This window comes from Corvus kubaryi, unplaced genomic scaffold (assembly GCF_017639235.1).
Source record: "Corvus kubaryi isolate FWS band 111438036 unplaced genomic scaffold, C.kubaryi_AGA036_p1.0 134, whole genome shotgun sequence".
Taxonomy (NCBI): domain Eukaryota; kingdom Metazoa; phylum Chordata; class Aves; order Passeriformes; family Corvidae; genus Corvus; species Corvus kubaryi.
This window is the reverse complement of record NW_024580668.1, coordinates 4,912,192-4,937,893: the sequence shown is the minus strand read 5'-3', so window position 1 is coordinate 4,937,893 and position 25,702 is coordinate 4,912,192. Positions and strand designations below refer to the sequence as shown.

At 51.8% G+C, this 25,702-nt stretch overlaps 1 protein-coding gene across 3 annotated transcripts in view; it reads left to right on the top strand.

Moving 5' to 3' along the window:
- The window catches only part of LAMA5 (laminin subunit alpha 5), an 85,231-nt gene that overhangs the window by 38,307 nt on the left and 21,222 nt on the right, over positions 1-25,702 (top strand). The window contains exons 4-31 of one of the 3 annotated variants that reach the window (XM_042046208.1): positions 1,837-1,955; positions 2,320-2,490; positions 2,925-3,022; positions 7,834-7,949; positions 8,796-8,914; positions 9,694-9,784; positions 9,932-10,066; positions 10,493-10,555; positions 11,693-11,833; positions 12,198-12,335; positions 12,558-12,692; positions 13,157-13,291; positions 14,738-14,875; positions 15,040-15,092; positions 15,274-15,373; positions 15,872-15,924; positions 16,327-16,432; positions 17,237-17,336; positions 17,500-17,656; positions 19,699-19,828; positions 22,180-22,322; positions 22,416-22,522; positions 22,626-22,779; positions 23,048-23,208; positions 23,745-23,853; positions 24,324-24,421; positions 24,948-25,149; positions 25,539-25,665. In XM_042046208.1, the coding sequence (XP_041902142.1) occupies positions 1,837-1,955; positions 2,320-2,490; positions 2,925-3,022; positions 7,834-7,949; positions 8,796-8,914; positions 9,694-9,784; positions 9,932-10,066; positions 10,493-10,555; positions 11,693-11,833; positions 12,198-12,335; positions 12,558-12,692; positions 13,157-13,291; positions 14,738-14,875; positions 15,040-15,092; positions 15,274-15,373; positions 15,872-15,924; positions 16,327-16,432; positions 17,237-17,336; positions 17,500-17,656; positions 19,699-19,828; positions 22,180-22,322; positions 22,416-22,522; positions 22,626-22,779; positions 23,048-23,208; positions 23,745-23,853; positions 24,324-24,421; positions 24,948-25,149; positions 25,539-25,665 (3,399 nt within the window). Of the gene's footprint in view, positions 1-1,836; positions 1,956-2,319; positions 2,491-2,924; positions 3,023-7,833; positions 7,950-8,795; positions 8,915-9,693; positions 9,785-9,931; positions 10,067-10,492; positions 10,556-11,692; positions 11,834-12,197; positions 12,336-12,557; positions 12,693-13,156; positions 13,292-14,737; positions 14,876-15,039; positions 15,093-15,273; positions 15,374-15,871; positions 15,925-16,326; positions 16,433-17,236; positions 17,337-17,499; positions 17,657-19,283; positions 19,423-19,698; positions 19,829-22,179; positions 22,323-22,415; positions 22,523-22,625; positions 22,780-23,047; positions 23,209-23,744; positions 23,854-24,323; positions 24,422-24,947; positions 25,150-25,538; positions 25,666-25,702 lie in introns of all 3 variants that reach the window. The other 2 variants (XM_042046203.1, XM_042046195.1) reach the window with 2 other exon arrangements.

The following is a 25,702-nucleotide window of genomic DNA, read 5'->3' as shown; positions in this document are numbered from 1 at the left end:
GTCTGTTTCCTTAAAATACTGCTGGGGTTTAAGGCCAAGGGGTTACTCTGTTTTAGCTCAGAATGCCCAGCTTCTGGCTCACGTGGTTGTGCAGATTTTGCAATAACTGGAGGAGTTCATCGGTTTTCCTGAGTAGCTCCTTGGGCTGAGCATCCTGTCTCCATGCAGCCGTGGCGGTGCTCTGGAAATCAATCATCTTGAGCCAGTGGTGACAGGTTCCTCGCCAGGGGCTTTAAAAATAAATCGCCTTTAAAAAGCACCTGGTGAAGCAAACCTTGGCGGCCAGAGACCTGATGTTAAATGTTTCCACATCTTCCTGTGGATGCAACTGAGCTCTTGCTGTTGCCAAAACAGTGTTTCCTGGAGCAAGGCCATGTTCTGGAGACAAGGTGTGGGTGGGTGCAAGCCAGAGGTGAAGACGACAGGGAGGCAGAAATTCCCTGCTCCCCCTTTGCTGTTCCTTCTGCCTGGCTCAGCCTACCCATGCAGCCCATGGAGTGAGGGACCTGCCTTCTGGAGGCACACTGAGACAGATTTTGGAGGATTATTCCTGTGAATTGGGTTAACGTTTCCCCTTCAGTTTCCTGTGTGAGCTAAGCAGCACTGGGAGGAACAGGAGGTTGTGTTGGCTGCCTTTTCTTCCTTTTTCTCCCCATGGAAACACCCTCAGGAGCACTGCAGTGACACACACTTGAGCACTCTCTGCTGTGAGCTCCTGGCACAGGTGAAAAGGGAGTGGGAAGGAGCAGCAGCCTTTGTCCAGGCTCTTCCCGAGGGAACAGTTGTAGAGAGTAGCACTGTGTAGGTTTTTGCATAGGTAGATGTAGGTGCTCACCACCCTGCACAATCAGGCCCTGAACTGCCCCAGCCATGGTTTGGTTGGCTCTGCCAGCACAGGGATGTCACACATCCTGGGGACGAGGGTGCTGGACTTGCAGGAGCAGTTGTTCAGGGAAGCCAGGCCATTCCTGTAGCTGCAAGGAGAGTCTTGGCATGCAGCATCCCCAAAGCAGGTCATGGAGCCAGCAGAGCGGCTGCCTGGTGGTGCCTGTCCCTGACTTTAGCCAGCCTTGCATTGCCACTTAGTGGCAGGAGCCCTCGTTTGCTGTCCCCAAGGGATGGTTCTTGGTGGCTTTGGCATTTCTGGTTTGTAGCATTGGTTTAAGAGCAGAGTTCAGAGTAAGGTGTGAGGAGGAGACATCCTGCAGGCCATTGCTCGGCCTCTCCCAGACACTGCAGGTCCATGCCCCACACCTGCATGTCCTCCCTGCTTGGTGGGAGATGTCCCCAGCGGTGGCTGTGGCTTGTGGTTGCTCCTGTTGTGGGTTCTGTGCTGGCTTCAGGACGGACTCAGGAAGTTTGGGAGCCACATGAAATGGTGGTGCAGCTCCTACATCAGGAGCAGAGCCCTGGCAGCAAAGGGCCCTTATGCAGTTCAGTGGTAGCAGTGTAGCAAATCCACTGCCAGCAAAGCAACGGATTGAGACCAGAGTTAGGTCTCAGTTTGGTTAAAATAGGAGCTTAATGCCAAAATTAAGGGCTGGGTTTCTCTGCAGCTGGTGGCAGTGGGTAGAGTGGCTGTTCTGACATTCCTCATTTACTGCAGGGAGGTGATTTGGGGGGGATTTTCTGCCTGTAACTGTTGGAGTGACTCCCTCTCTTATGGAGGACATGTATTTAACCATGACAGAGTTAATGATACAGAGCAATCTCTACGTAGTAAATGCTTAACAAAGATTGTACACCCATCTCTCCTGTAGTCAGCGTGGGAAAATCCACAGAGGGCTGGGAATTGCTCCTTTTCTCTTACTGCTCCCATCTCTGGTTGATGAACAGCTTCCAAGAGGGACTGCATTGAGAAGTTTGGCCAGCACACTGTGGACCGTATCACCAGGGACGACCATGCCATCTGCACCACTGAATACTCCCGGATCGTGCCTTTGGAAAATGGGGAGGTGAGCCATTGCCTGTTTCCATCCCTTGGAGTTTCCAGGGTTACTCAGTGACTGTTGGTACTCTACTAATTGGCTCCCTCTTGATTTTCAGATACCACTTAAAGTATTCAGTTAAACCAAATGAGATTCACTGGGATTCAGTCATCTGGATGACTGGGTTCAGCTGAGGGAGCGATTAATTTCCTTCCATCCCAAAGGATTGCTCATAGATTTGTTCTCAATAGATTCACAGAATGGCTTGGGCTGGAAGGGACCTTAATGACCACCCAGTTCCAACCTGCAACTCTGAGCAGATGCACCTTCCACTAGAGCAGGCTGCTCAGTGCCCCATCCAATCTGGCCTTCTCCCTCCTCCCACTCACAGATTGTTGTCTCTCTGGTGAATGGGCGCCCAGGAGCCATGAACTTCTCCTACTCTCCTCTCCTGCGGAATTTCACCAAAGCCACCAACATCCGACTGCGCTTCCTGCAGACGAACACTCTGCTGGGGCACCTGATGGGCAAAGCTCTGAGGGACCCTACAGTCACAAGGAGGGTAAGAAAGGCCTTGATACCACTTGCTGGTGAGGTGGAACTGTTTGAGGGCTGTGCAAGCCACCTCTGGGGAGAGCACGTCCCTGGGTGTTGCCTGTGGGGATTTTCTCTCTCTTGCACTCCCTAAAGCTGAAGGTGTCTGCAGTGGATGCCGCTGTGGCTGGAGCTGGAGGCTGCTTGGGAAGGCACCAACAATGTGAAACTGGGAAACACTTCTTGGTGTCACATGTGGCTTTCTGGCTGTGCTGGGAGCCCCCCCACTCGTAGCTAATGGGCTCTGTTAGAGGTGGTGGATCTTACCATAGGCAGTGTCACTGTAAGGGAAATACCCCAACGCATCATTTTACTGGATAAAGTCGTGCTGAATCTTGAGTAGAACGGTTACAAATCTGATTTGTAAAGATAGTAATGGCCAGCTTTTCTTGTGCTCTCCAGTATTACTACAGCATCAAGGATATCAGCATCGGAGGGCGCTGTGTCTGCCACGGCCATGCAGACGTCTGTGATGCCAAAGACCCCAACGACCCTTACAGGTACCTTTTGCAAAATCCCAGTTCTGTGTGAGAGCATTTGAATTACTGTTTTAAGAATGAAAGATACCAGTGTTAGTTGTGTCCTGTCCTGAGCTAGTAATGGTGCCATCACTGCTGTTCATGGCTCTGCCCTGAGAAAGAAGCAGAAACTGCTCCAGACAAAGGAGCAAAAATTGCACAATTTGTCAGACTATTTTTCAGCCAGATCAGCTCCCTGCTCGAGTTTCTCTGTCCACAACTTGGCCATCCCATTGGAGCAGAGTGTGAAAAGGAGAAGGTGGGATACTGATGTGGAACAGGGAAGTTTCCCATCAAAGTCCAGGGATCATTTCTGAACTTGTGCAGAGAAGTCTCTTGCTTCCCACATGGCTTCTTAAACATTGGGACAATGCTCTCTTAAATAGATGGTCTCCCATGAAACCAGAGACTGCTGCCCATTTCTACTCACAAGAACCATAAATTGGTCATGTACGTATCTGAACAACTCTTTGCAAAAGAACAAGAGCGTGCAAAGAAGTTAAATTTTGGCTTATGGGAGTTCCCATCTGCCTTGGCAACTTGAAATGCCAAAGAACGGCTTCAGACCATGGAAGTGTTGCTTTTAGCCATGTGTTTGCAGCTTGAATGTTGCCTTTATGAAAGGGATGGGTAGATTCAGCTGGACGAGGGGAGCTTGTATTTCTTTCTCATCAGGATCATGTAGGACTTTTGGATTGTCTAAAATAAAATTCCAGTGAGTCCCAGCCAAGGTTAAAGCTGTTAAGTATTAAAACAAAGATGTATTGGTAAGCAAGCCTGCCTTAATGTGCCAAACTCTGACAAAAGGAAGTTCATAAATATTTGAATGTACAGTTCCTTGTTTTTTAGACATTGCTGTTGCTGGATGCACAGTACACCTGTGTGCAGGGCAAAAGGCTTCATGGGGACAAGTAATTCATTGACATGGAAGTGCCAGGACCTTTCTTGGTCCTGGGTGTTTCGATGGTTTGGGGCTCTCCAAGAAGGGAGGGAAAATTGAGCAAGGAGAGATAAGTTAGAAATCCTTGTTCAATGCCACCTTTGCTTGCAACTGTCTCTGTCTCCTGAAATTCCTCTCCTCCACTCTCATTAGGATGCATTTGGCATCTCCACTCTTGGCCCCAGCCTGTTCTGTGATGTTGCAGCACATGTTGGTAAGCAGCTGTTGCATTTCACCCAGAGCAGATCACGCTGGCCTGAGGGAGAAAACATTTCCTACTTGGGTGCTTTGTACAGTCACCACATAACAGCTGTAAGTCCTTTGGGATACAGCAGGAAAAGGTGCTGGATAAATAGATCTTCTCATGGCATTGCTGTACCCTTTAGCAAGCCCAGGAGCACAGGCAAGTCAGCAGAAATCTGATACTTTCAGTTGAGAAAATGAGTAATTGGTGAAGTGCTGCTGTTCTCCAGGCTCTGGGAGCAGCTGTGTTCAGCCTTCCCATTAAAGAGGGCACTGCTGGGCAGGATCCCAGCCCTGCTGCCCTGACACAGCACAGAGGCAGCTTGGGGATATCTGTAATGCCACAGCAGCTGGGGCTCAGACACACTGTTCCCTTAAGACACAGACCCAGCTACCAGAAACCTGTCATGTCTCCAGCAGTCTGTGCGGTGTGTCCCTTTGCACATGTCCTGCCTCTTCAGGTGCTGATGTGTGACAGCCAACATGGCAAGGAAATGCAAATAGATCCATGTGGATTGGCCTGGCCCTATTAAAAATCCCACAATCTCAGCCTGTTGGGGTGGTCTCTGCTGCTCATTTTAACTTCTCTCTTCTGCACATCGCTGTGTTTCTCGTGCCCATTGCTCAGAAAGGCAGGATGAGCACTTCGATAGGGGCGAGGTGAGCTAGAAATCTTGGCAAAGACTTCAGGACGTGATGAAGCATGTCCATGAGCTGACTTCCTGGACATAAATTACAATATTCGTGCAACTTTGGAAGGTTTGTGTGAAGTGCCAAGCTACAGAGGCTACACATCCATCTGTTGATCTGGCAGCACATCTGGGCCCTGTGTATGTGCAGGGACCTGTGGACAGGTACAGCCTCCTCAAGGCTCTCCACACTTCTCACAGCTTTCTCTCTTTGCCCCAAGTTGGAATGGGCTGAATGAAGCAGAGGGAAGGAATGTTCTCCTGGTTAAAGGTGAACACCAGCAGGATGAGGCACAACCCTTTCTCCTGGCAAACCCTGGGAGCAGTGAGATAAAGATTAGCAGGAACCTGGCTTGGAGAGCCCAGACAGGAATCGTGTGTTAACAGGCTGAGTGAGCTCAGGAGAACTCTGCAAGGGTTCTGCATCTGTCTATAAGAGCAACTTCTTCTGTGGCTTCACTGCCCTGTCACGGATGCCACAAGCAAGGGGGAGACAAGTGTGCCTGATGCTGAAGATAACCAGCAAGACTGCAGCAGCCTAGTTGGTCAGAAGCACATCCACAGATGAAGGATGCTTTCCCACTGCTGGATCCTGAACTCCAGCTTCCCCTTTCCCATTTGGAAGGGAGAGCACCACGTGTGCTGGTAGATTTGTGCCATCTGTCAGTCTCTTTTTGCAGGTGTTTTCTTCTCCGTACAGTCAGAGGAAAGGGCTTTTTTTTTTTTCTTGATTGTGCTCCTCAGATGTCCTAGCCAAATCCAGATGCTGTAGTGTTTGTGTGCTGCTCTCAGTTCTGCCACAGCTGCTTGCTGGAAACTGTTTAGTCTCTGCTGTTGAGCATCAGTTCCAGCGGGTAGACTGCGGTTTCATTTCTTATGGCAGGATGACCAGGAAATATGTGCTATGTGAACACAGCCGCTCCCTCTTCTTCCTTGTATATACTCAATCAATGAAACATGTAAATATTGTGGTTTATGCACATTTGTCTGTAATTCATTAGCAGCACGGACTCGGCACAAGGTGCAGTAAAGCCATGAGCTCTCTCAGAGGTCATTGCTAACTCTGAACAGCAGAGACTAAATAAATACCTCCTTCTCCATGTGAAATGAGCATCCTTACTCATGCAGTGCCATCATTTTGCGTTCTGGGAACTGAACCAGTACTTTTCAAACATCTTGAACATGAAGGAGCCTGGGGTGTGTGGCTGGAGCCACATCCTCCACTCAGGGAGATTTACACTGCTCAGCAGGTTTATAAGTTCCCTGACTCAGTGACCATCTTTCTCCAGACGTATGTATATGGATCTTAATCTTGATCTCCAGCTGCTGCCATGGAAAGAAACGATAAAATTTTGTTTCCTTAAAAGTGCTGAGTGGTAGTCGGCCAGGTGAGAGGTCTGTGGGTAGTTGCATTCCAGAGACACGCCAAGGTTTGCCTCTCATTGAGACTCCCCTTTGGGTCTGCAAAACACTTGGAGAACAAAGTTCCTAGTTGAATATTTCAGGGCTGTTTTCTGCTACTTAAGCTCTAGCCAGGGGTTCAGTTTCATGCCTGGACTCTGCCAGCTCCAGCCCAGGCTGTGAACGTGGGCAGGGACAGGGCATGATGAGCGATGAGAGAACTGACTGCGGCCACGTGTCCCATGGCATCTGCAGCAGGAGGGCTGGGAGCAGCAGTGGGACCTCTTGCCTCTCAACCCCTCTGCCTCGAGCAAATATGCTGAGTGTGAATCCTGCTTGCATTCCCCCAAACTTTCAGATCATCCCATATTTTATTAAAATGGGGTCACTAGTCCAGTGCTGCTGCCTCTATCTGCCAATTCACTATGCATAGACTTGCAGTCTCACATCTTAAAATTACGTGTAGGTGGAAACTGTGGCACTCAGCTCACTGCAGTGTCTGCACTCCTGCACTTCACCCTGAATGACTGCTCCTTTTGTTTCTAACGTTTTAAAAAAATGACATTTATTTTTAAACACACTGCTTTTGAATGGAAAAGCATTGGAGGGAGGGAGAGGTGGGAGTGGCAGACTGGCCCTGAGGGGAAATGAGTAATTGCACAGATAAAAGCTGGAACATGCTGTATTATCCATAAGTCTAATACAACAGAAAGCATTTGTGTTGGATGGAATCGCCTTGTGCTAAGTGGAGGTTTTGGGGATGATGTCACCGACATTAATGAATCACCGCTGTGGTCGGGCAGGGACGAGATCCATCGGGTGCCTGTCGAGATTCCTTGCCTGGCGCCTCCGGAGCCGCCTGTTTACCCAGCACAGCCCTGCCTGGAAAGCAGGAGGTGCATTGCACAGGGAGCGTGGGGCCAGCATCTATTAAAATGCTTAATTCAAATTTCATGCCCTCCTGCCTGCAGCACAGGTATACCTGGAGGAGCAGATAGCACCTGTGTGGCCCCATCCCTCTCCAGCTCTGGGCTGTCATTTTGTCCTTTCATGCTGCCCCTGAGCAGTGGTGAGGACATCTTTGTGTCTCTGCACCATGCTAAACTCTCTCAAGTAATCTGCTTCAGCTCAGGTTTCTACCACTGCTGCCTCCGACCATTTCACATTTTATTCTCTGCAGAGCTGGCTAGGCAGTGGCACACTGATTTTTCTCTTACCCATGTCTCCTGAAGAAAAAAAGGAATGATGGTGGAGGAGAAAAAAGGGAGGGAACGGAGCTGGAATAGCAAAGTTTGGTGTTTGGCTCAGGAAAAAAAAAAAAATCAATTAAAAAGTTGAAATAAAAAGCCTCAGAAGCCTCTTTTCCAGAACATTCAGATTAGCAAATACCACTCATTCATGTACGAGATCAGTGACAGTGATGCACAGCAGGGGCACACAGCAGGGGCCCACAGCAGCTCCCCATCCCACATGTCCCTGTCATTGCCCAACCTTGTCTGTGCCCCGTTCTGTCCCCACAGGCTGCAGTGTGACTGCCAGCACAACACCTGTGGTGGCTCCTGCGATCGCTGCTGCCCTGGCTACAACCAGTTCCCCTGGAAGCCTGCCACTGCCGACAGCGCCAACAAGTGCCAGCGTAAGTGGGAGCTGGGCTCCTCCTTCCTGCCCATGCACAGCTCTGCTGTGGTGCACTGGTGGGGCTGGTGCTGAGTGGGACTGGGTGAACTGGAGGGCAGTGACACAGCAGAGAGGGCTCTGCCCAGCAGGTGATGGTGTTCAGGTGAGGCTCACACAGGAAGGTCTCCAAGGTCCGTGTGGGACTTTGGCTCTGCTTGCATTCCAGTTCCTCCTGTGTGTCCAAGGGTTCGTGCAGGCAAGTCTCGTTGCTCAATTCCGTCTGCAAGATGAATTAGGTTTGGATGTGTTTACATACAGGACATCTTTATTTGTCTAGAGAAACCTTTGGTCAGTGCTGACAGTGGAATTTCTGCTGCGCTGGGAGTGCAGAGCACAGAGCTGCCCCACGTGGTGTCTTAGGAACGCAGGGTGGCAAAAGATCTTAATGCTGTGAGTTTGTAAAGCCCCCTCACCAGGTGCTGGATTTTACAGCTCACCTCTATCCAGGGTGGGATAAAAGAGGCAAGAATGTTGCTCTCTGAACCAGACTACTCAAGGCCCCACAGTGTGGTAATTTTTCTTTCTCGTCCGTACACGCCTGCACATACTTCACTTGTGATTTTGTGCCTGCTGCGCTCTCCTGGTTGCAGACCAGACTTTGTGAGGGAGTTGCTGCCTCTGTGCTTCAGAGAGGGCTTGGGAGATCATGTAATCCCCCAGATGCATTCAGGCATCTTTCCTTATGGAAAAGCAACCCATCCAACATCAAACCCAGGAGGCAGAGTTGACATCTTGAGATCCAGCTGCTGACTGAAGGACCTCTGAGGACGGGTGGTTTAGCTCCCATCACCTCTTTGTATTCCAGCCTGCAATTGCAATGGCCATGCCTACGACTGCTACTACGACCCGGAGGTGGATCGGCACAAAGCCAGCAGGAGTCGTGAGGACAAGTTTGAAGGGGGAGGTGTTTGTATTGACTGCCAGGTAGGCCCAAAGAGCTCCTCTGGAAAAGGCTGATGCAAATGTTTGTGTTTGTTTCCGCTGTCAGCATGGAGTTCAGCCTCGCTGGGACCTCCACCAAGCCCCTCTGTTATCTAAATTAGGTTTCTCCCTGGAAATTTAGTGTCTTTGCCATGTATTGAAGGAGTGTGCACCAGTAATGAGAACAGCACTTGGGTTTCTAGCTGTCCCCTGGTGGTACCACTACCTCCTAAAGCTTTAATTTGCTGCGGCACTGGAATTGGGAGGGACAGGTTGCTGCCCAGCACAGTGGGAAATCCCTACCCAGTTCACAGTGCTCTGGCATCTCCCTGGATATCTCTCTGCCCACTGAAATGCCAGTCTTCAGTCTCTGTGAAAGTGGGAAAGTAGCTCTGCCCTTACTGAGGTGATGGTGACTGTGACGTGGTTAAATCATGCACTGGCATGAAACATTTTGCTGTGCTACCTCGCTGGGAGGAAACAGGTTGCTGCTATCCTCCAATAACAAAGTGGTCAGGACATTTTACCATCTGAAGGAAGTGAAATGGGCTCGAGGTCAGATAGGAACCTGTAACTCACACTGTTTATGGGAGGATATGGTTTGTGGGAAATGCTTTGTTTCCAAGTCAGTGCATGTGGAATTTTGAGCAGATTTAGGTCTTTGGTGTGCTGACACTCCTGAGCTGCTTCCTCTGTAACCTGGAGCTATTGGTTAATCTGACAGATGAATGTGAATCCTGCAGGCAGAGGAACTGATGCCTCTCTAACCCACTGTCTTTCAGCATCACACCACAGGCATTAATTGTGAGAGGTGCATCCCAGGGTACTATCGATCCCCCGACCACCCCATCGACTCTCCGTACATTTGCTACCGTGAGTGCGAACTCCTTTGCAGTGACATCCTCCTGGACTTGGTGACACTGGGGAGGGCGCTCTGGAGGGTTTCTGAGAGGTTTTCCTGCTGTAGGGAGTCTGAGGCCTCTGTCAGTGACACTGCTGCTGGCTTGTCCCTCTCTGCAGGCTGTAACTGTGAGTCTGACTTCACCGATGGCACCTGCGAGGACCTCACGGGGCGCTGCTACTGCAAACCCAACTACACTGGGGAGCACTGCGACGCCTGTGCCGAGGGCTACCTCAACTTCCCCCACTGCTACCGTAAGTGGGGGGTTCAGATCTGGGAGCCCACAGATCCAGCGGGTGTGGGAAGGGCAAGCAGCTCCAGCTGTGGCTCTTGGGTTGTCTTTTCCCCGTGCCATGTGGCACTCCTGTCCCAGGAGGAGTTCTTTCAGGTGGGTACAAATCCACATTTGGCTTGGGTGGAAGCTGGACCAGAGCTGAACTGGTCTGAACACAGAGCCAACAGAAGCTTCCCATTTGGCTGGAGTTTTCTCTCACTTTCTGTGAAAGACAGCCTAAAAACGGCTGTAATGCATCATTGTTTAGTGGGATATCTGTGCTTTATTCCACATTCCACGTTTTCATTCAGTCTGTTCATCTTTGGGACTGTCAAGCCCTTGATATTCCATCAGGATTTCTCTGTGTGTCTGTGATGACCCGTGCAATGTCTCTTTCTCTGCACAGCCGTTCCAGCTTTCTCTCACAATGATACCGGAGAACAAGTGCTGCCTGCAGGACAGATAATAAGTAAGCAGTGCAGTTTTCCTTGATGCTTTGGCAATGCTGTCGTTTCTGTTACACCTCCCATCCAATGCAAGATCAGTTCTTCAGATTACTGGGCACATACGTTGTATGAGGCAGCCCTGAGTGGTTGTAAGAGAGCACAACCAGCAACTGAGGGTGGGGGAAAGGAAGTTTCATGATCCCCTTTTTATAGACGTGGAATCTCTAGCCTAGAGTGACAGTGTGATTTTTTTTCTGGGGTCCAGGCCATGTGGGAATGTCCCTTCTGCCCTCCCTGTGAGGAGCCCTCCAAAAGGTCGTGGAGGGGCTGTGGCTGAGCTGGGAGTTCTGCTGTGGGTGCCTCTGAATGGTTGTGCACAGGCAGCCACTCACTCTGTGTCACTTCCTCTGTTGTTCAGAAAGCTCATCCATGCTCTCATCCCTGCTCTCCACTTCACTTCCCTCCTCTCTCATGCTCACTCCTCTCAGTTCATCTACTCCCTTGTGCTTTTTTCTGTCTCTTTTCCCACCGAATCCCCCTCTGTCTCATGCTTCCCAGCACACTCCAGATAACCTTTTCCTTCCTTCTGATATTTTGAAGTCTCTATCTTCCAGACAGGTTTTTTTCTTTCCTGAGCTGGAATTTCTCACTTCCCTTCTCATTTCTCCACCTCCTCCTCCCTCTGGTTTTTGGATGATGTTTGTCCTTCCCTATCCCAGCCCAGCACCCCACACCACTGCTGTTGGTGACAGCAGGGCTGCCTGGAACACCATACCCTGGCAGTGGGAAGGTCTCGGGTGCAGCTGAGCGTGGAGTGACCAGAGAGAAAGCCCAGAGTTCACCCTGGTTAGCCAAAGGCTCTGATTATTTCCACACTACACTGAATCAGCTCTGTCTGGGCTTGTGGGAGCAGCATTTGCCTGCCCTGTACATTGCCCTGCTGCCCATCCTGCACCTTCACACCTGCGTGGTGCTGAGGCCTCCCAGCCACCCCACAAGCCAGGTGTGGTTTGGTTGAAACATTTGCATCTGATAGGAAGGTTATGGAGGCAAATGCTTGAGCATTTGAGTTGCCTCTCATGGCAACTCCTGTCCTTGTGGGGCCTCAGAGCTCGACTGACGGCGGTGCGTGGTGTCGCCTGTTGTGTGTCCCCATCCAGACTGCGATTGCTACGCGGGTGGGACCGAAGGCAATGCCTGTCGGAAGGACCCCCGGGTGGGGATGTGCGTGTGCAAACCCAACTTCCAGGGAACACACTGTGACCAGTGTGCCCCAGGCCACTACGGACCCAGCTGCCAGCGTGAGTACCCAGGGCAGCGTCCCCAGGCTCGCCCTGCTGGGCTTCTCCTTGTTCTCCACCCATGCTGGGGAGGAGGAATTCCACAGCTCCACTTCCAAGTGACAAATTCCCATGACTTCTGCACTTCTGCTGTTGTTTTCCACTCAGCCCTGACCCTCCAGCATCCTCCCAGGCTCTGGGGGGCTCTTGAGGAATTCCCTATGGACATGAACTATGGGCCAGGCATGCTTGCTGTCAGCTCTGTTCCCCATGCTTTCTCCTGCAACTGCTCTTCTGCCCCAGAGGAACAAGCACTCTGGTTCCTTTCCTGGGAAGGCTAAAGACAAAAACTTGTTTATTTACTGATGCTCTTGTTGCTTTGCAGCCTGCCAGTGCTCTGGCCCTGGTCAGTACGATGGCACCTGTGACAGCGAGACAGGGCAGTGTCTGTGCCGGACAGGATTTGAAGGGCACTCGTGTGACCAGTGTGCTCCAGGCTACTTCAACTACCCTCTGTGCCAGTGTGAGTATCTGTCCTTCACAGGCCTGGGTGGGGACACACAGCCAGAGTCCTCTGGCAGGGGGCTGAAGGACTGGATAGTGATTTTGTGGGTGTTTGGAAAATATGTTGATGGTTTGAACACTTAGAGCAGCACCTAATCTAAGAAGCCCAGGACAAAAACATTTTGCCACGAGCTCTGGCCCAGGCTCGCAGCTCAGGGCGGGTGGTTTCTGTGTGTTGCAGTGTGTGGCTGCAGCTCAGTCGGGACGCTGCCGGGAGGCTGCGACTCCGCCGGGAATTGTTTCTGCAGAGCCGAGTTTGCGGGGCCGCGGTGTGAGCAGTGCAGCCCTGGGCACCACTCCTACCCCCACTGCTACGGTAAGCACCTGAACCTTCAGCTCCTGCTGCTCTAAAAAACATACCTGTTCTTGCAAGACTTGGGTGTTTCTCAAAATCAACCCTGTGTGGTTTGCACTGTGAATTTGGCAGGATTGTTTTGGAGGTCATGGATCATAGCAAAGCCTGGAAGACAAAGCAGTTTTTATCAGTCGCACTTCCTCATCACAACCCTGCCGTGACCTGGTGTCTCAGCTTATGCCTCTTTTGTGTGTCATTTTAGTGCATTAACCTACGAAACTGCTGGGAAACATTGAATGGGCTGTAAAAATCCCTCCATGGCATTTTCCTGGTGTGGCTATGAAAATACTGCATGATTTGCCAAGGGATTAAGAAATTAATTTAGTTCTGATGGAAATGGCTAATTCCTGGGGGGCTGAACGATGGTTCAGACCAGCAGTGCTTGGCCACAGATCACAGGGATCATCAGAGTCCTGCTCTTACAGCTTGCTCCTGCGATTCCCGGGGTGCAGTGGACAACAACTGCAGCCCAGCGGGGCAGTGCCGGTGCCACGGGAATTTTGCGGGACACACCTGCAGCCAGTGTGCCCTAGGCTTCTACGGATACCCCAGCTGCACACGTGAGTAGCACCGTACTGCTCTCTACTACCTGAAAGGAGGGTGTAGCCAGACCAGGGTTGATCTCTTCTCCCAAGTAACAAGTGGCAGGACAAGAGGAGACGGCCCCAAGTTGCACCACGGGAGGTTTAGATTGGGTATTAGGAAAAATTTCTTCACCAAAACAGTTGTCAAGCATTTGATCAGGCTGCCTAGGGCAGTGGTGGAATCACTATCATTGGGAGGATTAAAAAGCCGTGTAGATGTGGCACTTGGGGACATGGTTTAGTGGTAGACTTGGAAGTGCTGGGGGAGCAGGTGGATGATGGTATTAGAGGTCTTTTCCAACCTTAATGAGTCTCTGATCCTGTCCATTTCCCTGGGCACTGCATCACTCCTGGACTATTGCTGCTGGTGCCAGGACTGAGCAGTGGCTGTGGTAGGTGCCTGCAGCCCCAAATGCTCTGACCAGCCCTCCCCAGCTCCAGGCAGAGTGTCCCCATCTCCCTCCCTGTCAGCAGTCCCGACTGGAAGCCAGATGTACTCTTATGTCTCCCAGCAAGAATTTACTGCTCATTAAAAAGTAATCCATGATACAATTTCCCTGAGGCAACAAAAGAGCGTCATCACCCTCCTGCACTGGACTAAATGTGGACTTCTGAGCCATGCCAGCTGGCAGAACACTCCTCCCAAATGCTGATGCCGGCAATATGCCTTTGAAGAGGCTGGAAGCAGAGATGAAATGGTCTCACAGGACTTCAGTAGTCACTTTTTTTTTGTCTCATAAAGCCGTGTCCACATTGCAGAGCTGTAGAGGACGCACAGTAAAGAAAGAAAAGATCCACCTGATTTTTATATTTTTTTTAGTCTGTTGTCTTATGAGCAATCTTTTGCTGTTAGCCAGCGTGGGGGTGTCAGCCTAGAATGTCTCCTTCAGCAGGGATTTGAGGTGTGCTGGCTGGGCAAGAAAGGCATGGGCAGCTCCCTGGCAGCTTGCTGACCTTTCCTGTGATAGGGCAGTGGGATCTTTGTGCACTCATGGGCAGCAGGTTTTGCAGGAAGCTGTGTAACCATTGCTCTGCCCTCACCCCACTGCCCACATCCAACATGCACATCAGGGCAGACCCTGATGGCCGAATGCCGCTCCTGGGTGTTTGGGATTTTGTAGGGTCTGATACATCACTGGCAACTGACCTGGGTGGATGAGATCACACCTACCCCTTCTCCTCAACCAAAACTCTTCCCTGCCTCTTAAATACACGTAAATGTATGTGAATGGGTGTGATAAACACTGAGGCTTCTACTATTTTTCCTAAAAGATTGGGGTAGTTTTAACCAAAAGCAACGAATGAGAATTCTATTTATAACCCACATTTCTGGCTGCTTTTGGTGAAGGTCAGGCAGACAAAAGAGGCTGCTGCTGGGAAGCCCTGAATGCAGCTGCAGCAGTTCTCCCCCCTCTCTTGCAGCTTGCCAGTGCTCCCGGGAGGGGTCCCTGCATGGCACCTGTGACCAGGACACGGGGCAGTGCAGCTGCCGGCCCAAGGTGACAGGACTGCGCTGTGACAGCTGCGTGCCCGGCGCCTACGGGTTCCCCCACTGCGAAGGTAGCCCCTTCTCCCTGATCTCTTGGCACACTCCAGTGCCTTGGGTGCTGGTAAATGCATTTATCATCCCCCAAAAGCTTTGCAAGGGGAGAAATAACCCCAGTTAGGGACAGCCAAGGGGAGAGCTGGCTCTATAAATGCGTTCTTTTCCCCCTCTTTTCTAGTGGGCTCCTGTAACCCAGCAGGGTTGGAGACTGCAGATCCCTCGCTGGCCCCGGTGAGTATCAAATGAACCCACCACAGCCCTTGCAGGTCATTTTTATATGATCCCCTTTATCTCATGTTGGATCAGGTCCTTCCTTAAGCTCAGCCCGAAAGCATCCAGAGCAGCAGACCCCATGTTCAACCACTGTGCTGCAAATTCTCACCTGCTCTTTTCTCCCCATGCCTTTCCCCAGGGCTCCTGTGCATGTCGGGCATACGTTGAAGGCCCAGCTTGTGACAGATGCAAGCCTGGATACTGGAACCTGACTCCAGAGAACCCCTATGGCTGCCTGAGTAAGGAAATGGCATTTGCACAGCCCACAAAAGTCCCCTCCATGGTGTGAGAGCCAAACCCAAGCCAGTGGGCACCATCACTGCAGGATTGGAAGCGATGGCCTTCCTTCCATCTTCACCCAGAAGTGATGAGTCAAAGCTGGAGTGCTCTGGGTAACCCCCACGTGGAGAGGGGAAAGGCTGGAGCCCGGTGCTTTTTGCTCGGGATGAAACATAGGGCTCGTGCAGTAAGTTCTGCCATTCTCAGCCTTCCCTGCAGACACTTAACTTTTCATGGCCAAATATGCAGAAAAGGCAAATGTCTTTGGTAGCTGTGTCCTCAACAGTAGCTGTCCAGAATGGAATGCGAGCTCTTGTGCAGGGCTACCTTCTACTTGACCAGTTCTGGCTCATCTTACCCAACCAGTATCCTCTGGTGTGGCGGGTGCTGACCCCATCAGGCATCTTCTCAGGGGCTGATGGACCTTGTGGCTTTCTTGTTCATCTCCCTCTCTCCAGGCTGCAAGTGTGACACCAAGGGCACCATCAGCGGAATCTCGGAGTGCCGGCAGGTGGGTTTGCTCCTCTGCTTCCAGGCTCCTCTGAGCATGCTGTGTTGGGAGTGTTCAGCTCTGTTTCTCACAGCAGCTGGTGGAGAGGCCCTGACACAGCTCTCAGCGCTTGCACCACAGTCTGGGCTTGCATGAGAATGTGGGATTAAGACCTGCCATAAATTAGGCACCTAAATATTTCTGGGTCTGTCCCAGGATGCCTGGATTTTTGTTTGCCTGCATTGTTGGGTAATTTAAGTTATCTGGCCCTTATCTGGCCCACCCATGTGCAGGAAGCCGTGTGGAGTGTGAAACTCAAAATGTTTCTGGAGTGTTTTAGACCAGAACCCAAATAACTGAGGAACAGCTTAGCCTTGACAAGCAACAAGAGGGAATGAGTTTCTATGCCTGCTTCTCTCCCAGGGCGATGGGCAGTGCTTCTGCAAAGCCAACGTGTGTGGGCAGTTCTGCTCGGCCTGCAGGGACGGCTTCTTCAACGTGGAGAACGCAAATTACTTTGGCTGCCAAGGTGAGCTCTTTGTGGTGTGTCCAGTGAGTGAGGGGGGCCACAGGAACTGACCCCACGGCACAGACTGACTGCTTGGTGACCTTGGAGAGAAGGGGCAAGAGATGTCCCACCTCCTGATTTGGGTCATCATTTTTGGGGGGATGTGGTTTAGTGCTTTAGGGGGTTCAGTGGTAGTGCCGGGTTGATGGCTGGAATTTGATGATCTTAAAAGTCTCTTCCAACCTTGATGATTCTGTGGTTCTGTACCATGGCCCAGAGCATGGGCTGGGAATTACTGTGGATGTGGAGACCAGAGATCATGTTTTTCCACTCTAGGATATAGGTCTGTCAGGCTGGGGAGCAAGCAGCCAGGTAAGGTACACCTTTGGGTACCAGAAACTGGTGTGTTTGAACCACTGGTCACATCCTTGCAGCTGTGCCCCTTCCTCCTGCTGGGAGAGGGCAGGCATAGATACATGGGGTTGGCCACTCTCCACCGTGTTCATGGGAAGAGGTAAAGGAGGAGATCCGGCTGCTCTGAGCCATCCCACGCAGTGCTGGCAGGGCTGAGAAGAGGGAGCAGGGCTGTGGCTGGTGGCAGGGCCGTGAGGGTTTGCAGACCTTGTTCCCTCAGCCGCCTGGAAATAGCTCAGCGCTGAGGTGGAAGAAGAGTCGATCCAAGTGGGTCCGGGGCCAAATATGAAAACGGATACAATGGAATAAAAATAGTGGCCCCAGGCTCCCCGCCCGCTGGGATGCGCCTTTGATTAGTGACCAGGAGCTCGTTAGCACGGCGGGAATGTAAACAGGCGCTTCCTCCCACAGGCTGCCGGTGCGATGTCGGCGGGGCCCTGGGGCCGTCCTGCGAGGAGCGGAGCGGAGCCTGTCGCTGCCGGCACAGCACACGGGGTCCCACCTGCACCCAGTAAGCTGCACCTTGGTGTGCTCTGCCTCCCACGCTGTCCTCTGCCACCACGGGGATGGCGGCCTCGTTGTCTGGGCTGCTGTCACATCAGCCTGGCGGAGGTGTCCTCTTGCCGCTCCCTCCGGGTAGCCCAGCAGGTAACGGTGCTCTCTCTTTTCCCCAGACCAGCACAGGACCATTATTTCCCTGACCTTCACCACTTGAAATTCGAGCTGGAGGAAGGCACCACGCCGGCCGGCCGGGCCGTGCGCTTCGGCTACAACCCCCTGGAGTTCGAGGGCTTCAGCTGGCGAGGATACGCACAGATGTCCTCCATCCAGGTATGCCTGGGGGCTGCAGCCCAGCCCAGCTCCCTCTGGGGAGGACTGATGTGCTTTGGCACACATCTTCCACCCCAAGTGCTCCTGAAACCCCCAAAGTCACAGGATGGCAAACATAAACAGCACAGTGTATATATAGTCTGTTTGTGCAGATACTTCCTGTAGTGCTGGGGGTGGCATAGACTGAGGAAGGGAAAGATCCTAAATTGGGAATCCCGTGACATCCTAATCCATTTAGACAAAGGTGGTAGCATGGTGATTACTTACAGGGATGTCTATAAACACTGTCTCAGTTTCCTTGTTCATCTTTCAACTGACTTTGCTCTTTCCTATAACTCTGTATAACCTTTCCTCCCTTTTCCAAAAATAAGTTATCTCCTCCTCAACTGCCATGTTCAGCTTGGACCTCTTGTTACCCTTCAGCCTTTGCCCTTGCTGTTAGCTGGTTTGCTGTAACAATGGTTTATGCTAACCTGGAGTTGTGTAAGTCCAAGGAGTGAAGCTGTTTCATCTGTTGACTCCCTTTCTCTCCTTGCTGGTTTCTTCTGCATGGCCCCTGTGGAAGTGTGTGCGTGTTTGGGGATGGAGTGCAGGGCAGTGATTCTCTGACAGTTGTAACCCACGTGAGATGCTCCTTGCTCTGGGGCATGTACTTTCAGTTCTCTTCACATTTTTGTGCTTAGGTGAAATAACAGAGGGGCTGTTTGCCAATGAATTTTTGGTAGGAGCTAAGCAATGAACTCCTGTAGGCTTCCTTGAGAAAATCCCAGCCTTAAAACTTGAGGATGGAGCTCATAGCTCCAGTGTTGCATCCAGTGTTGGTGTTTGAGCTAGAAGTAGACCTTGATAGAAGGGCTAGCACATGGCTTTCTGCTGGCAGGTCTCACCTGTAGTTTGCTATCATCAAAACCCTTCCAGTTTGCTCTCCAGTGGGAAGACGGTTTGTAACTGGAGCTTTGAAGAACACAGCCCTCATTAGAAGTCTCCCTGGGCAGAGCCCAGCTTTTCCCTGTAGGCAGGAGGTTATTTAAGCCTAGATCTCTTTGATTAAGCATCTCCTTAGCCAGGGTCTTCCAAGCAGTGTCCAGGCAGGTGGAGGGCAGATGTGCCATCAGCTGTATGGTCCATTAGCCCCTCTGGTTCTTAGCACTGCACATTGCCGAGGATGAGGCACCAGCTCAATTCCCAGCCTCTTCTGTAGGCAGTTGGGCAGAGCTCCATAAACACAAGGGCAGGAGTTTGGTACCTGGTGGCTGGTTATGGCATGCTAAACCCCAAAGCAACATGCTGATAACAAAAGCAACAACTTCCTATAACCTTCCCCCTTTCATGGTGGGTGCCCCAGGAGAGCTGAGCCACCCTGCTGTGCCACAGCATCTTCCAGATGTGATCACAGCCTTCCCACCCCCTTCCACTGGCAGGTTGCTCCCTCAGTGGCTGGCCCCAGCAAGGGCACAGTGCCACGAGGTGCCGTGAGCAGTAGGGTCCATGTGCTTGTCTCCTCCTCGCACTGTGGCATGATGCTTTGGGAGCAGTGAGCCGAGCAGCTGCGCTTGGGCTGGCAGTGTGGGTGGTGGAGGTAATTGAAGGTGTGCTCTGCTTCTCTCCCCTTTCTCTCTCCCACCAGCCCAAGGTAGTGGTGACTCTCAATGTGACCTCCCCCGACCTCTTCCGCCTCGTCTTCCGCTACGTCAGCCGGGGGCCTGCCAGTGTGGAAGGGAGGGTCTCGGTCGTTGAGGAAGGAAAGTTTAATGTTTGTGGCAACTGTAAGTGCACTTTTCACTTCCTAGACTAACTCAGAGCATCCCACGCTGCGACACTGCTCCTCTGCCCCTTCTCCTGCCCCAAGGTGTGTCTGTCCCAAGTGTGTCCGTCTCAGGTGGCCAGCCAGAGCCGTGCCATGGGCTGGCGAGGGAGGGGGAAGAGAGGCAGGCAGGCAGGCAGGTAGGGCAGGCGGGTCAGGCCCTCCCCAGAGCGGGCGGGCACTCAGGAGCTGCCCCCCCCAGTGACGTGTGCCCCGTGTGCTCTTTTGCTTTTTGCAGAATAAAATCAGAGTCACTGTAGACGTGAAGGAGGCAGAGCTCTATCTGTTCCATGTCATCCTGAGGTATATTAATTCAGGAGGGGCCACTGTGTATGGCAAAATTACAGCTTATCAGCCACGAAGGAGAGGTAAGGATCCCAGACTGCTCTGCTTCCCTGTGCCATCGCCACCTCCTCCCCATCCCAGGCAACCTTCTGCATCATCCTTTCCAGAAGACGTTTCCATATGGCTTTATCCATTAGTCCTGCCCTCCCAGTTGAAAGGCTGATTTGAGTTTGCAGCCCCCTTTATTTACCAGAGCAGCAGCAAGGTGGGCCCAGTCCCAGGGCTGCTCACTGAGGACTGATACCAGCCAGGCTGGTGGGAGATAAGGCTGTTGTACAAATCCATACAACATTTCCAGCACGGGACAAGATCACCCCAGTGCCCCAGGCAAAACTGTGCTGACTTTCCAGCAAACCAGAATGGGCCAAGAGCCGGGAAGTGGACCCAAACTTTGGCAGCTACACGTGGTTTCATTTAGCAGATGCCCTGACGTGGCAGTCCTGCCTTTTCCGTGTGCTTCTCCCAAACCAGGCTGCTGCCTTCACATGTGATGTGGGGATTGGAAGTGACATGGAATTACACGTTACACAGGCTTTGCACTCTGGTGCACTGTCCTCTCATCAAGCCACGAGCTGCTGGACAAGAGCCACCAAAAGATGTCTGAACAAGCCTAGAAACGTGGACAGCAAATATTCCGGGAAACAATCTGAGCAAGACTGCATGGGAACACACCTGAGGCCGTGGTGGGTGGTTGGCTGGTTGATTTTAGCCCTTGAGATGCCACAGCCACATGATCCTTCTGAAGCTCTTCTCCAGGCCACACATGCACAGCACAAGGCTGTCAGCACCAACTACCTAATTTATCAGAGTGTGAAGTTCTCTCCTCTGGCTTGAGTTGACACAGGTTCTGCCTTCGATGTGATATGCAAGGTTTGAAATGCCAAAATACTATTTTTCTGCCTTTTTTTTTTTTGTGAGGAAAAATTGCTCATTTTTATGTCCAGTCATATTACACAGCAGAAGAACAAGCAGAGCAGAAGCCGTGGTCATGCTTTAGGATCCCACCAAAAGTCAGGAAATATTTAATCTGTCCAATCCAGCAGCAGAGCTCATTTGCTTTAAAAAGTGCTTCACTTCTCATGCAGAAGCAGCTTGATTTTTCTAGTGCTGAAGGCAAGCAGCCAGACTCGTGCACCAACAATGGGACCCAGGAGGGCAGCATCCCTGGGAGGCTTCAGAAGTGCTGAGCCACCTCCTCTCTGGATGGAAAGGGCTTCACATGGCAAAGGACAAGCAGCTTGGAAAGAAGTTGGAAGATACGTCTTGCAAAAGGGAAAGCCTTTTCCAAGTATGGGATTTTCAGCCTGGTTTCTTCCACTCTGCCTCCAGGAGCCATCTCAGTTGGAGTTGTGGATCACCTCAGAGGGATGCGAAACTTCAGCCTGTCAAGAAATCTACCCCGGTGCCAGTTCAGGGAAATCTCTTCACTCCTTCCATCCTCACCTCTGCTTCCCATCTGGAAAAGCGAGGTCCCATCCTCAGCTGATGCCAGGCATGTCACACATGGGAAGGGGTTATTATCCATCCCAGCAGTAGCACAAGCCCTTGCTTTAGCTTCTGGCCATCTGTGTTGTGCCTTGATGTCCATGTACCACACCAGGCCAGTCAGTGTGCCACATTCTCCACCTCCTCCTTCATCTCATCTGCTCGCCGTGCAGCCATTCCCGGTGAATCCCTCTCAACTGCACTCTTCAAAAGCTCCTGAGACTGCTGGGGCAGGCACAGAAGTCTGCTTCTAGGTGCTGTATTGTGGTTGCATCCATTAATGAAGAGGTTGTGGTACTTCCAGCTGAGCCAAGGAGCTGTTCAACAGCAGCAGGATCAGGCCTTGCACCCATTTTGTCCTGTCAGTTAAAAATAATGTCTAAAATCTCGAGTGCAGAGTCTGTGGTTGGCAGGAAGAAAGGCAGGAGCACACCTTGGGGGCCTGAAAGTTTGCCAGAAGACAGGTATCTTGCCTGTGGAGCTGAGGTCAGAATTTCCCTGAGGAAAAATGTATCTGGGCAATTATTTTTGTCTGTCTCACAATTAACTCTTCACAGATGAGTTCTTTCTTTTTCTAGCTGGCAAAACGCTCCTTGGCTTGCAACACTCTGTGCTTTGCAGTCTGGGGATGCAGAGCACACTGTGAGAGCTCTGGATTTGCATTAAGGATTGCAGTGATTTATATTTATTTCTCCCATCAGGCTGTTGAGCAGATTGAGAGTGGATGCCTCTGTTCCAGGACAGTGTGGGATTGTGGTGCACCAAAGAGAGTGGGAGCCTGTCACTCCCCACTGCACCACAGAGCTGCTTCCCTGAGCATAGCCTCCCATGTCCAGCCCCAGGTTTTCCACTCCAGTCCCTTCACAGCCTCTCATCTCTCCCATTCCAGGTACAGAGCAGACCAAGCAGATTGTCTTTGCTCCCAGCACGGAGCCAGCCTTTGTCACCGTGCCCCAGAACAGCTTTGGGGAGCCCTTTGTTCTCAACCCCAGCACCTGGTCTCTGGTTGTTGAAGCTGAAGGCGTGCTGCTGGTAAGGCCCTGTGCTCCACCCGCCGTGGGGGCTTCAGCAGCTCCCTGGGGACAAGTGTCCCAAGCATCCCACCTCTCCCATCTCTCCTCCTAGGACTATCTGGTTTTGCTGCCCAGCTCATACTATGAGGCACCGATCCTGCAGCTGAAGGTCACGGAGCCTTGTACCTACCAGCCAGCCCCTGAACAAGCCACCCAGAAGTAAGGATTCGCACGTCTTTGTGCTGTGTGGGGCTTGCTCAGCTCAGGCCTGGGGTTAAAGATTACCATTTGTACTTTGCCATTTCTTTCTGTGTGTTTCCAGCTGCCTCTTGTACAAGTACCTGTCTGTGGAGGGCTTCCCTGCTGTGCCAGGGGTGGATGCAGTGTGCAGGCTGGACAACCGGCTCCCCAGGCTGTGTCCCACGGAGCAGCTCACCCCCTCCCATCCCCGCATGGCCACCTGCAGTGGCAGTGATGTGAGTGGCACTTCTGTTTTGTCCCTCTCCCAGACACTGCAATGTCTGGGGCTTTACCTACACCTGGGCAGGTGACCAGAAAGGCTTTACACCCATGCAGCTGTGTGCTTGTGTACCCTGTTCAAGGCACCCAAACCCAGAGTCTCACGTGTAAAGGCTTGCAAGGATTTGATGAGATTTGTTGCGTTGTCCCCTGAGCTGCAGAGGAGGCTGGTTTGTAGCATGGGTATCCTGCACACACTCCCTCAGTCATCCCTGTGTCCTCCAGGTGGAAGTGCAGCTGTCCCTGCCCGTGGCCCAGCCTGGGAAGTACGTGCTGCTGGTGGAATATGCCAACACCAACGCTCTGCAGACTGTGGGCATCGCGGTGAGCTCGCCACACTCAGCCACTCAGCAGGGCACGTTCACCTTCTACCCCTGTGTCTACAGGTATGGGCAGCTCAAGGGAGAAAAGGTTCAGTTCTCTGCCATGGCAAGGACAACTCTCCCTTCAGCTGAACTTTTTCTGGTTTATCACATAAACAAAGCAAGCTTCAGTGTTGTCCATCTAAGCTCTGTGTGTCCAAACTCGTTCTAGCTGCACACAGATTTTGGTGGCTGCCCATCCCATCCCAGGGTAGTGTGTACCTGTGCCAACACAGTCCTCTAATGCCTCTGCCAGGAGATAATCTCCTGCATCTGTTTACAGCTGCATATGTTGGTAGGGACCTTGACTTAGGGAATGACCTACAGGCAGGTTTATTGGAGACAGGTCAAACCCTGTCTGATTTCAGACTGCAACCTTTGCAATAGGAAACAAATGTTTGGGGTGTCCTTGGGAAACTTCACTCTTAGAAGCAGCCAGAAAAAACATCAAAAGATTTCCAGGGACTTTGTGTAAATCCCCTCAGGACATACAGCTGACAGGACAAGAAATGGGTCATGACCCTGCTCAAGGCTGGCTTCAAAATGTGTGTTTCTTACAGTTTCCTTTGTCGAGGGATTGCTGTAGATTCCCAGAGTCGAATGGCAACTTTTGAACTCGCCTCAGAGGCCACTGTTCGGTTCACCTCTGATCTGGCTGATTTCTTCCTGGTAAGGCTCCCTCTGAGAGCAGCTCTCTCAACAGGTCACAGGGAGGAAAGGCTGGACTGGTAGCCAGCCTGTAGAAGGGTTTTCTACTCCTGTTTGGACTGGGTACTGGATCTTAGTCTGTGTCATGACCAGTCCAGGTGGAAAATGTGGTCAGTGGGGTGTTTGGAAGTAGATCATGGGACTGGGAGTGGGGAGGAGATGGGGAGAGGCAGCTGCTCTTGCAGAGGGAGCTCTACAGCAGGGGGACAGTTCCTTTTTTATCTTGGAGAGATTCCCTGTTTAGCTAAGGACAGAAGAATCCCATCAGTATGTGGAGCTGCTAAATGCATAAGGCTTGTGCCAAGGAAGAAGGGGCAGTAAGCAGAGGTGTGACTGCCATGCATTAGCTGAAGTGCCTGGTGGGCACAGGCACTGCTGTGGCCCCAGTGGCAGAGGTTGTCACCTAACCAGGTGTCTCTCTCCTGTGGCAGCACAAAGTGTACCTGGTCCCCGCTGCTCGGTTCACTGTGGAGCTCATCGAGCCGAAGGTGCACTGCATCAGTGTCCATGGCACCTTCTCATCCAACAGGTGAGAGTCTCAGATCCCCTTAGCTTTAGCATGAATTGAGCTGTTTCCAAAAACATTTGCTTCCCCCGCTTCCCTCAGGCTCGGAGACTTTTTAAGTTCTTAATGCAGTAGAGAGAAATCTCTAGCTGAGGTGAAGCTCCTTGCCTGTGTGCTCTGAGCACAGACTGAGAGTCAGGCTGCTGGTCCTGTACCTGAGCCCCACTCTGCCTGCTGGGGCAGACACTCAAGTGTCATCCCAAATAGGCATTCCTGTGCTTGCTCACATGCAGCAAGACACTTGCTGTATCCAAATTTTAGACACTGCTTTGAATAAATATTTGCAGAGGAGTTAGCCTGTGCCAGGCTCCTGTTCTTCCTGCTGAGCCCATGTCCCAGAGCCCCAGGGATGCTGGTGGTGAGCTTTGCCTCAGCAGGCGCACGTTGTAATCCACCAGGAGTTAGAGGGTGTGCTTCCCTGCCAGGACCCCAGAGCCTCTCTCTGTTCTTTCTGGAGATTCTCACATCCTGTTTACTCCCTGTTTTTCAGCAGCTCCTGCGTCCCCTCAAGGTTCCTGAAGCTTTCTCAGTCAATCATTTTGGAGGGGGCCCAGGCTCTGCCCATCGCCCCAGAGGTGCCCCTGGCTCAGGCTGTCCATGTGGCTCCTTCTGGGGTCCCAGTGGAGCCTGCTCCTCGTCCTCCCACAGCGATGGACCCCACTGCAGAGCTCATCCTCCTGCAGTCCCCACAGGTAGTGGTTGGGCTGGTTTGCTGGTGCTGTGACACTGGACCACTGGGGCAGGGAGAAATTTCCCCCATCTGTTGAGTAGCTTTATCAATTAGCATTTTCAGAATTTAACCTGGACTTTAAACTTGTCCCTGAACCTGTAATTCCTGTGGACTCGCATGTCTTGGCTCCATCCAACCCTGTTTGGTTCTCTGGGATCCCAGGAAAAGCTTTTCAGGTGGCAGCATTAGAGGGGGGAGTGTGGAGGCATGGGGCATTTGATTCACTGAATTCTCCAGACCTGACACTTGTGCAATAAGAGCACAACTTTGTGCAATAATTAAAAAACATCCCAGCTGTGAGTGCAGGCATCAGACGCGGATTTTTGTCTGTGTTCTCCCGTTTTGGGGCAGGCTGCAGTGGTGTTTAACAGCCGGATCCAGACCCTGGGACGCTATGCCTTCATCCTGCACTTCTACCAGCCCAACCACCCCACCTTCCCTGTTGAAGTGCTCATCAATGGTGGGCGCATCTGGCAAGGTGAGAGGGGCAGGGGTCTGGGGAAGCTGCTGGTTGG